Source organism: Lithobates pipiens, unplaced genomic scaffold (assembly GCF_037356315.1).
Source record: "Lithobates pipiens isolate NorthernLeopardFrog02 unplaced genomic scaffold, aLitPip1_a1.2 Scaffold_19, whole genome shotgun sequence".
In the NCBI taxonomy this organism is placed as follows: Eukaryota; Metazoa; Chordata; class Amphibia; order Anura; family Ranidae; genus Lithobates; species Lithobates pipiens.
The window spans coordinates 80,670,033-80,682,567 of record NW_027507764.1 but is presented as its reverse complement, the minus strand read 5'-3'; the positions used below and the strand labels follow the sequence as shown (position 1 = coordinate 80,682,567).

The 12,535-nt window shown below is 41.8% G+C and overlaps 1 protein-coding gene across 2 annotated transcripts in view; it reads right to left on the bottom strand.

Moving 5' to 3' along the window:
• Positions 1 to 12,535, bottom strand: part of ARMC3 (armadillo repeat containing 3) — a 128,478-nt gene that overhangs the window by 62,506 nt on the left and 53,437 nt on the right. For both annotated transcript variants that reach the window (XM_077490960.1, XM_077490961.1), the window contains 3 exons: positions 10,335 to 10,510; positions 10,062 to 10,256; positions 7,076 to 7,259 (listed from right to left, as the gene is read on the bottom strand). In XM_077490960.1, coding sequence (XP_077347086.1) covers positions 7,076 to 7,259; positions 10,062 to 10,256; positions 10,335 to 10,510 — 555 coding nt within the window. The remainder of the gene's footprint in view (positions 1 to 7,075; positions 7,260 to 10,061; positions 10,257 to 10,334; positions 10,511 to 12,535) is intronic.

Below are 12,535 nucleotides of genomic sequence, written 5' to 3'. Positions count from 1 at the left end.
TCGGAATATAGTGTGTGAGCCTGTGTCACCAGCTACATACTACAGCCAGTCCTGGGGAAGCAGTGCCCAGGGGCGGACTGACAACTCATGGGGGGCCCGGGCAATAGATTATGGGGCCCCCAAGCAATCAGAGATTATGGGGCCACACAGTATACAATCACACAGTATACACATACATGTATACACAGATATGTTTCTATTGGCTGAGAAGGTACTGGAGAGGTGGGGCAGCTATAATCTCGGGATTTTTAGACGAAAAGGATGTCGGTAAGGGACATTTCAGAGACAGATGTAAAAAAAAAAAACCCAGATTTTTACATGCTGTCCCTGGTTTTACTGAGTCTGGAAACCCTGATGGGGCCCCCTAGTGGCCCGGGGCCCTCAGGCAGTGCCCAAGTGGCTGAAGGGTCAGTCGACCCCTGGCAGTGCCTTGTTTGAAGACAGACAGATATCTCTCCTCTTTTCTTTCTCAGGAAGATGATTGCCTGTCTTTTTTTCTAAGTACATGTCAGCCTACTCTATTGCTGACCATTTCAACTAATGAGTACGGCAGCAGAGCGGCTCTCCTGTGCCGGATCACGTACCTAGTACGTCATCCAGCACTTCTGGATAGGGGGCTTGCGCCTCCAGCACGCCAGCTGTGTTATGGTTACTCACAGCACAAGCTGACCAGATAGTACCGGCCAATGGATGACCACCCGCACCAGCTGATCATCGAGAAGGAAGACAGGACAGATCTCTGTCCTGTCAGCAGGGATGTGCCAGTTTTTATTTCCCTGCAAAGCAGGGAATAAAACCTGTCACATCCCTTAGTGAAAGCGATTTACAGTAAAAACACTGAGCCCTCTTAGGCACACATTTAACCCTTTGATCGCCCTAGATGTTAACTCCTTCCCAGTCAGTGTCATTAGTACAGCGACAGTTCATATTTTTAGCATTGATCACTGTATTAGTGTCACTGGTTCCCACAAAGTGTCAGTTAGTGACCGATTGCCTGCCATACTATCACAGTCCCGCTATAAGTCATTGATCGCTGCTACTAGTACAAACAAATAAAAATAAATCCTAGTATATATATATATATATATATATATATATATATATTTATATACACACATACACACACATAGATATATATATATATCATTGTTTTTAGATGCTATAATGTTCGCAGCAACCAATCAATATACGCTTATTGGGATATTTTTTTTCCATAAATATGTAGCAAGATACATATTGGCCTAAATTTATGAAGAAATTTACTTTTATTTAACTTTTTTATGGGATATGTTATATAGTAGAAAGTGGTTATTAAATACCACCAAAAGCAAGCTCTATTTGTGAGGGAAAAAATGATATATATGTGTACAGCATTGCATGACTGCACAATTGTCAGTTAATGTAACGCAGTGCCAAAAAGCAAAAAATGGCCTGGTCATGAAGGTTCCAGAAGAAAAGTGGTTAAAGAGTAACTCCACTTTTAGCACTAATAAGCACATATCAGTACCAGTCCTTCTAGTCATGGAAGTCTTCTTATTAGGTCTCGTAGACAATTTATCTTATACCAGAGCAGAAAAAACCCTTGTCAGCCTCCTTCTATTTTATACAAGAAAGGCCCTTACCTTGCATTGGAAGAAACAAGCTCCCCCCTCCACTTCTTTGTGGAAAAAATTGATTACTAATAATTTGCCCTTCTATAAAGACACCTACACAAATAGGGGATGCCCAGTCAAATATGACAAGGTATGAGCAAAGTGGCTAGCAGACCCTACCATGGCCACCTAGATATGGAATAAAGTATAGCCTCGAGTTGCATAGCTAACAATTTTGTTTAATTTTACTGAATATAGAAATGTGGGTCGGTTTATTTACAATTTTATATGTCCTGTTACTGCCACCTAGTGGCGAAGTTCAAACCGCTGATTCCCTGATGCTGTCCCTGCTTATATCGTAGGTACCACATATGCTGTATTTAAACCCCTGCGTGGGCAACACTAATTCTTTAGATGTATTGTTCTAATGTTGTCTTGTCACACTTTTCTTGTGGCTGATAAACCCTAATAAAAAGATTTAAAAAAAGAGTAACTCCACTTTTGCTGAGAAAAAAAACATTCCCCTTTGTGTGATCTATGTAAATTGCATGGATTTTAGCAAGCTTTGTTGTAGATTCCTACCTTTTATTATTCTGAAGAAATAGCTGTTTGTTTGATTTTATAATTATCAGTCAGCTGCTGCATCTGCAGGCCTTTAATGAGGAAAGTGGCAGGGTCTGCATTGCTTTAGATGTGCTTTCTTTTTGAGAGTATCTCACCAAAAATGACCTGTTTGTTACAGGGGATGCCCAAAATCTGACTTGTATCTTAAGGCAGACCTCTGAGAAAATCAGTAAGCCAACCATACAAGCAGGAAATTACATATCTTGGGGTGGGGGTGGGGGGGTTGTGCACCATCTGTGTACAGAACGCCTCCAGGCTGTCATATTGCATTACATTTTACAGAAAATTACAGGGCTGTAAACTGAAAAGGAAAGGTAATTTAATAACATGCAGTTACATAATAACTTGTAACGCAGTTGTATACTCTATTCCCCCCCCCCCCATTAAAGTGAAGTTACCCCGTTATAATTAAGTGCAGAGACAGGCAACAAAAATTATTAAACATCTGAAGGATAAAACATATCAGGAGATCCTTTGAGAACCTAATATGTACAGCATCAACGAGAGAAGGGAAAGGGTGGACATGATTATAACCTTTAAAAACATTACTTATAGACTTACGCCCCATACACACGATCAGAAATTCCGCCAGCAAAAGTCGGATGTGAGCTTTTGGTCAGAAATTCCAACCATGTGTATGCTCCATCGGACGCGCAAAAAAATCATGCATGCTCGGAAACAATTTGATGCATGTTCGGAAGCATTAAACTTTCTCGGCTCGTCGTAGTGTTGTACGTCACCACATTCTTGGCGGTCGCAAGTTCAGAGAACTTTTGTGTGACCGTGTGTATGCAAGGCAATTCCATCGGAAAAACCATCCAAGTTTTTTCTGAAGGAATTTCTGATCGTGTGTACGGGGCATAAGGCTGGCCATAGATGCCTTGTTTTTTTTATGATCAGCCAAAAGGCCGATCAGCCAAAAAAAACCACATTGCCTCATCTACAAATTTTGAGGTGGATGGGGGAATCCTTCCCGGTGTGCCCCTATATTCTGACAGTGGGACTCCTCCATTGTCAGAATTCACTGATCAGTGGCTGCAGCTGGCTGATGAAGAAAACATTTTCCAACAGTCCTGTTCGATAGAAGTCGGTAATTGGACCAACTTTTGTCAAGTGGGAACGGCCAAAAATGGATCAAAATTCAGCCAGTCTTTGCTGAACGGCCAAACTTTGATCTGTCTATGGCAGCTTGAGGTTCAGTAAAGTAGTATTCTCAATATGAAGATCATCTAAGATCAAACTGGCAAAAGGAAAGTTCAAAACAAATCTTTGATGATCTTAGTTGATGCTTAGAACAAACTTTCGGAAGAGACATCTAGGAAAGAATGTGGTGAGGGGGCAGGGCTAGAAAAATCATTTAAGCAAAAAATCTAACTTATGGAGAGTTGCAGGGAGGAAAAGACAAATTTTAGAGTCAAGGTCCACTTTAAGCATAACATGACTACAACAAGGCAGGACACGTGATTTTATCAGAAGCATTATTATAATATTCTTATACAAATAGATACATTTAGAGTTAAATGATAAATGGTTAGATGTCTAGCTAGACGGGCGAATGGCAGATCGATAGATTAATTTTAAAATACAACATTCAAAAACAATTTAATGAAGCGTAAGAAGTATATCGATATCTCACATATCAATAGATAGATAGATAGCACACTTGATCAATCAAAACGGAACCAACACTGTTAGAAATCAGCCCTCCCATTTCATGTTAAGCCCCAGGAAATAACCCCCAGTGTCGGAGTTTAGGTCCCCAAACAGGATTCTATGAAACAAACAGGCCTCCATGTATGGAGCTGACACTTTGCCTCCAGATCAATAGTGTCAGCCAATTAGCGTGATAATCGTGCTGAGGATGTTCTGGCACCATGCTGTACCCACCAACCCCCCCTAAGCAGATCTACGGGGGTGATGGCTCATTAACAGAGAGTGGGCATAATTAGCAGATGAATCAAGAGAAGCAAACAAGTGAAAACAACTTAGATTTGAACATATCCCACAAAGAAATAAAAAAAGATACATGCTAAGCAAATGTGCAAAATTAGTGTATATTACATTTAAAGTTGGCCTGCCATTAGGTATTAGATCTAATGCTGCAAAAGGAAGGACAATTTTTTTTTTTAATGTTTATTAAGGTTTAAGTCTGGAATCACACTGAATTCCGATGCGGCTCACAGCAGGGGTCCGGTGCGTCCCTGTTCCGTATTTCAGCGACAAATCAGACCCGAATGTTTGCCTGATTTCAGACCTGCAACGGAGCAAAAAACGCACAGGACCACATCCAATTTGCAATAGTGTGAACCCAGCCTTAATGTATTTTTGATGTATTTTAATGTATGTTAAGATTGGGGACAAGGGAACTAATTGTGCATATCTAGTGAGAACATATTTTGAGCTATTATTTCAATATTCAATAATTAGTGATCCTAAAATGCTTGCGCTTTGATAATTCAGTCATTCTATTATAGTGAATGTCGGGGTGAAATAATTAAAAAAAAGAAAAATAAAAAAAAGAAAAAGGATTTTTGACTTGCCTGTAAAATCTGTTTATTGGAGTAAAGTACAAAAAACAGGCTTATTCATAAACAGGTTATATACTGATAAAATAATCACCTGAAGGTAGCAACATATAACCCAGTGAACCATGACTAAAGCCTTGTACACACGGTCGGAGAATCTGTCGGAATGAGTCTTATTGGACCGTGTCGTCAGATAATCCGACTGTGTGTGGTATGCATCGGACTAATTCCGTCCGAATCTCCGTCCGACCCAATTTTCCAACATGTTGGAAATATTTCCCGACCAACTGGGCCGGACGGACCTAATCCGATCATGTGTAGAGCATTTTCATCGGACCAAGTGCCACGCATGCTCAGATCAAATTCCTACATCAAAGCTATTGGCTACTAGCCTGAATGTAGTCCCATCGTAACAAAATGACGTCATCACGTTCTGAAAGATCGGATTTTCTCCAACTTGGCCCGACCGTGTGTATGCAACAGTTTCAGACACAATCCGTCGGACTAAATCCGACGGGCAAAATCTGACGGATTTGGTTGCCAAAATCTCCGACCGTGTGTACGTGGGCTAAGACTATCTCCTGTACTGTACAAATGAAAAAAAACATATTCCTGTAATTTCCTGTAGTGAGCGGACAACACTCCTGCACTGACATCTAAAGCAGTGTGGTCAGCCCTGTTTTTTTCTTTTGAACTACAGAATTCTCCCCCCTCTCCTCATCTCAATAACACATGGGGAAAATGTTCTGTAGTCCATCAGGGCTGACAACACTGCTTGGATATAAATTAATTAAAGGCAACATTGTCAGCCCACTGCAGGGGCCTAGAAGCACATTGATTTTCTGGCAGATTGTTTGGTATTTTTCTGTATTTAACCCCTACAGAAAAAACACAATAAATGTGTATATATTTTTATATTGCCCACACATACTTTTTAAATGTAGAGATTTGTAGAATAGCCAATAGAATGAACATTTCACCTTTCTGCTTCCTGCTTAATAGTTGGGAAAAGACACCAGCCACACAGGGAATGTATTGTGTTCAATGACCCAGCAAACTCGTACGCCACGTGCACACGGTTGGATTTTCCGACTGGAAATGTTGTATGTGAGCTTGTTGTTGGAAAGTTTGACCATGTTTATGCTCCATTGAGCATTTGCTTTCTGACTTTCTGCCAACAAATGTTTGCTATCAGGTTCTCAAATTTTCCGCCAACAAAACTTTGTTGTCGGAAAGTCTGATCGTGTGTACACAAGTCCATTGTACAAAAGTCCACGCATGCTCAAAAGCAGAAGCGGCCGGTCTTGTAAACTAGCATTCGTAATGGAGAATTAACATCCGTGACGTGGCAAATTCTCCAAATGCAGCGCACAATTCTCTTCTTCTTTTATGGGATAATAATGAAACTGCTTTGCTGGTGATACTGATGGAGTTATTGAAAACACATTTTCCAAGGATTTTTTTCAAGTGATATCAAGAATAATAATAATAATAATAGTGCAAAATAAAAAACACAAAAAGAAAAGACACTCACCAAACTTCTACTAACACGAAATTAGCATTAGAGCCCAAAGGGTGGTGCTAAAGAGCTGAAAAAACACATAGTATGTCTATTACATCACTACGTTCATAATTGTTGGCCAACATTTGTGTGACCGTGTCTATGCAAGACAAGTTTGAGCCGACAATCTTCAAACAAAATTCCATGGTTTTGTTGTCGGAAAGTCCGATCGTGTATACAGGACAATAGTCTTGCAGTGTAATGAGGAGCAGCTAGGCACAGCAAGGAGTAGAGCCTACATATCCAGTGATTAAATATAGTTGCTCCGTGCATATGCTTAATTACTACTGAGCTGCTGGGTATGTGTTGGTTGGTGTTGGGCACATAAGTAGAGACACTAATTCTTATTGAGCAGAAAGCAGAGCCTGTATATCTAGGGGTCAAGGATATTCCCATGCAAATATTAATTTCAAATTTATACATAGAAACAAGGCGTTTAAAACCTTAATATTGATTATTTACAATAAAATGATTATATATATATATATATATATATATATATATATATATATACACAAACACACATTGTAATTCCACTTTAATTCTTAGCTCCACGACATAAAAGCAAAATTTAATAATGCATGGAAAAGATTCTGGCCTCTAAGCTATAAGCCAATCATCTCAATGAATTTGTGCCATTGTCTGATGTAAAGAAAAGACAATCTTTAAAACGGCTGACATTATCCAGTGGCAACCATCAGAGAAATCGTTCTGGGCTGTGACAATTCACATATGTTATTCTAAATGTAATTTTTGCACTGAATGTTACACACCATTGTGAGCTGACTTGGCGATGGCCTTGGCTGCATTCCTCTGTATGTCAGCCAGGGGGGAAGTCTCTGCAAAGGTCAGAATCTTCTTGAGTCCTCCTGACTGCTGGAGAAGCTGCACGGTGTCTGCGTCCTCAAGGCAGTTAGCGATTATCAGAAGGGCCTCCACGTGTAAGTCATTAAGCTCCTAAGAAGGCATAATGAGCACATAGGCAGACAAAAGGGCTTGGAGATGTACAATATAGAACAAACGGCATGGAAAAATTGTAGGTTCCACAAAACACCTCTGCACGTTCATAGCATTTAGTTTTGTTTCAGCGTTTCAGTTGACCATAGACAGAAATTTGGTTTACTAAGATATAACAACTGCATTTTTTGTAGGAAACTATTTTTGTATATTCCTGAAGCTGAAATCGATGATGAACCCCCTTTAGGGTAGGCCATTGCACTGAGCCAGTGCTAATGCTGAAAGATAATGGGGTTGAGTTACTAAAACTGGTGCACACAGAATCTCTTCTTTGTTTTAGCCCTTGTTCACATCGGGGCGATTTGACATGTGATTTGACATGGCAAATCGAATGCCAAATCGCAGCCTATTGCCAGCAATGGCAACGTCCGAATCGGTGCAACGCCAACTTTGCAGTGCTGGGTAGTGGGGGGCGATTTCAACAAACATTTGTGCATGAACCCGCAATGAAATGCGGGTTTGAAATCGTACGAGTTTAGCTGTACTTGCATAATTTCCAACTTGCCTTCAATGTGAACATAGACTCATTGACAAAGCCTAATTGAAGAAGCTGAAGTTAGAAGCTTATTGGTTACTATGCACAGCTGCACCAAATTCTGTGTGCCCCAGATTAAAGAGGGATTCCACCAAAAAAAAAAAATATTAAAAGCCAGCAGCTATAAATACTACAGCTGCTGACTTTTAATAAATGGACACTCACCTGTCCCAGGTTCCAGCGATGCCAGCAGCCGAGGCCGATCGATCGCTCGGCCCTCGGCTGCTGCCGCCACCATTCTAGGTGAGGGAATCAGGAAGTGAAGCGAATCGGCTTCACTTCCCGGTTCCCTACTGCGCATGCGCGAGTAGCGCAGCACAATAGGAATTCTCCGCGCTGTCACTGGGACCCGTGTGTGTCCCAGCAGACAGCGCAGCAGGACAGGAAATGGCGTAGACTCCCACGGGAGTCTATGCCCGGAAGTGGGTGTAAATACCTGTCTTTGACAGGTATCTCCACCCCCCTCCCCCCTGAAAGGTGCCAATTGTTACACCGGAGGGGGGGAGGGATCCGATCAGCGGAGGTTCCACTTTAGGGTGGAACCCCGCTTTAAGTAAATCAACCCAATAATCTTTCAGCATTAGCACTGGCTTAGCACAATGGCCTACCCTAAGGGGGGTTCCTCCCTTATCCCTCTCAGTAACCTTGACACTATTCTTTAATACAAACACTTAGACCCCTTTCACGCTGGGGCAGTTTTCAGGCATTTTAGCATTAGAAATAGCACCTGAAAACTGCCTCCCCTGCCACTCAGTGTGAAAGCCAGAGTGCTTTCACACTGGGGTGGTGCGCTTGCAGGATGTTAGAAAAAGTCCTGCAAGCAGCATCTTTGGGGCGGTTTAGGAGCGGTGTATATAGTGCTCCCAGATCGCCCCTGCCCATTAGAATGAATAGGCAACGCTTCCGAAGAGGCTAAAAACCGCTTCAAAAGAGCTGCAACGGATGCTTTTAACCCTTTAACCCCTTTTTGGGAGTTAAAAGCTCCCCGCTACCGTCCTAATATAATATAACAGCAGTAAAGCGCAGCTAAAACAAGCAGTGCTTTACCGCTAACGCTCGGGCGGCTGCAGTACGAAAGCAGCCTAACACCACTGTAAGCCCAACCCCAACACAAGCCTTCCTTGTAATGCTAACCAGGCACATTTTGATCCGTGTATGGGCAGACTGATTGTACACAAGTCAATCTATCCATCGACTTGTGTACAAACAGCCTGCTGGAAAACTTCTCTCAATCCGTACTGCCGGCTGTAGCCAGCAGTGTTGATGAGTGTATTCTGAAAGGAAAGCTCCCTGCTGTCAGAATACAATAACTCAGTGGGAGAGATACCCCCATCCACATTGAGAATTTAGTCACTTTTTCATTCAACCTGCTACTTGAAAGAAAACAAAATAACCCTCCCTGTAATCCTAATATTCACTCTGAACGGGAAAAAAATGACTCAATTCTCCCATCCACACACTCCAGGTGGATAAGGGAACCCTCCCGCTAAGCCTTTGTTTTCTGACAGCAGGGAGACTTTCCTCTGTCAGAATATACTGACCAGCGCTGCTGGCTATATCTGGTGGCGTCGATCAGTAGATCAACTCCTGCACAACCAGTCTGCACATACGTGAATTAAAATGTGGTTGGTCCTTGAAGAACATACCATTGAACAGAGCAAGTATAAGTTCTAAGTATAACTTATTTATAACTTTAAGTATAAGTATACTAAGTATAAACCTCTTTATAACCACTTTAATTGTATGTATACTGGATAAAAGCAAAATCAATCTGTTGGTTCTAGCTGGAGAGCTCTAAGATTAAGACAATGTAAACCTATTACTGCCTGCAATCTTTTATATTTTGGTTAAATACTTGGGAAGAACAAGTCAGACAAGATAGATGCAGAAAAGAATGACTCTGTAGGGTTGATTTACTAAAGGAAAATAAGCTGTTCCCTTTGCAAAGTGCAGTTGCTCCAGAGCTTAGTAAAGGAGCTCTGCTGACTTCCGTCATCCAATCACGTGCGAGAAAAAATGCTTTTTTTTTTCCTTGCATGTGATTGGGTATTCCTTGCAAAGTGAAGCTTTGCCTTATTTACTAAGTTCTGGAGCAACTGCACTTTTCAAAGTCTATTTGCCTTTTGTAAATCAACCCCATTATGTTAATCATGTATGTGTTCATCTAGTTCTGGAAAAGAACGCAACTATAGTCTGTGATTGCATACCTTTGTTTCCAGGATTTTTAAGAGATGATCCATAGCTTGGTTCTCCTTGAGAGCCAACCTGCAGTCTGCTTCACAGCTGATGCTGCCAAGAGCCTTCAGAGCCAGTTGCTGAATAACCGGGTAGTCTGACCTTAAGAGCTCCAACAACGGGGGTACAGCATTGTTTTCACACACAGCACTGCGCGTCTGGAAGTCCTGGATTAAAGTCAAACGCATTCTTAATTACAAGATGTCAAAGTAACAAAACTGCTAATATGAAGAACATTCCTTTACCTGGGCCAACAGATAAATACATTCCACAGAATTCTTCTTCACATCAGGATCAGGACTGCCTAGTAAACGGATGAGATGTTCTAAGCCATTCAGTTCAAATATCTTTGCCTTGTTGGAATAGTCAGTAGCCATGTGTGCTAGGCAAAGAGTGGCAAACTCATGGACCACTACTTCCTCTGTAATAGGAGAAAGAATAGATAAATGCAAATATACTTCACTGAATTGTCTAAATGCAAAAATGCTTATGCTTATATTGATGTCTGAGGCTCGGATCACACGACTGCAATGCAATTTTCAGTGAGATTAAGCAGTGTGACTTTGGTTGCATTTTGGATGTGGCTTGCATATTCTATGGGGCCAAATCGAACTGTAAATCGCACTGAAGCAGCTCAGGAAAGGAAAAATAATGTGATCTCCCTTGTTATGCGATTCTGTGCAACTCCAGTCTGAAATCGCTGTAGTGTGAGCCAGGCCTAAAACATATCAAATAACAATAATACAGCGCTTACAGTCCAAAATAAGTAACAGTGACTGATGGTGAAAAACACATGAAAAATATATAGTCAGAAATCATTGATAAGGTGCTCAGTGCTGCAAAATCCTCAGAAAAATTGCTCAAGTGCTTCAAGTAAACAAGCTGTGTAGTGTGCCACACTCGCCCCTCGTATTGCTAGTCACTAGAGATAATGAACCCTAAGATTTTTAGTCTGAGGGTCAGACACACTTGTGTCTGGTGTTGGGAATACCTGGACTCTTAAGCGTCTTTGATAGATCTCCAAAATGTTGCTATATGGGACAGCAGAAAATATCCACCAGGCTTTTATTTAATGGTCTATGGAACCCTCCCCCCCCCTCCGGTGTCACAGTTGGCACCTTTCAGGGGGGAGGGGGGTGCAGATACCTGTCTAAGACAGGTATTTGCACCCACTTCCGGGCATAGACTCCCACGGGAGTCTATGCTTCTTCCTGTCCCGGTGCACTGTCTGCTGGGACACACACGGGTCCCAGAGACAGCGCGGACCATTACCATTGCGCTGCGCAACTCGCGCATGCGCAGTAGGGAACTGGGAAGTGAAGCCGCAACGCTTCACTTCTGATTCCCTCACTGAGAGCCGAGCGATCGATCGGCCTCAGCTGCCGACATCGCTGGACCCTGGGACAGGTGAGTGTCGATTTATTAAAAGTCAGCAGCTGTAGTATTTATAGCTGCTGGCTTTTAATATTTTTTTTTCCAGTGGACTCCATCTTTAATGTAGAAAAATTTAAAATAATGCATTTGGATGGCAAAAATATGAATGCAATCTATACACTGGGGTGCTTGTTACACTTCCGTAACTCTTGGCAACTACTTATGTCTTAAGATTACTCCATTCCACGCTGACATCTTTATACCCCAATGTGTTAAGACCCACTGGTTAACTGTGCGTGTGTGCTGATTATGTAAGATACACTTTTTTTATGGCTTTAAACCAGGCATGAACAAAGTTCAATACTTTACTTGGCAAAAGCACAAAAATAGACATATCACAATCCAACAGGCAAGACATGCTTTCCTAGTTTCCTAACTATAGCTATAGGCTTGTGTGCTGCCCCGGCATAACTGCAGAAGTGTAGTCCAGCAATCATACGTTTTTCAGAAGCATTTCTCCAGCGCTGGTGTCTTCAGGGCAAACCCCATGTCAAATGTCTCTGTTACAGGCCATGACAAGTGACATTCTCCCACTTCTACAGGTCTTTTTGTCTGTCTCCATCCCTTACAGGTCTCACAACCCAAGGTTGCACTGGAAAGCCTTGGTCTTTCTCTTGCAAGTTCTCTCCTACGCGGCCAACAACAATAAAGACTGCATACCGAACCACAGTCCCCTTTTTATATCACACAGGGCAAGTGGGCCGGACCCAAACAGGAATCCGCCAAAAGACTAAAAGATCAGGCAAAACATTAGCCTCAACCCTTCAAGCCGGAACAGCACCTACTGACTGCTTCAACCTGCTTACACGTCAATAGTACTGAGAATTCTCGAATGGATGTTCGTACTAATATTTGTACGAATGTTCATTCAAAGATCTACTACTGTATACACAGCTTACAGTAGAACTATAGGCACCATTTTTTTTAATTTTGGATAGAGTAGGGAAGGGTTAGAACCCCAGTTTGTTTTGATAGTTGTGTGCCATTGGGGAGATTTATGTTCACTTCTTGT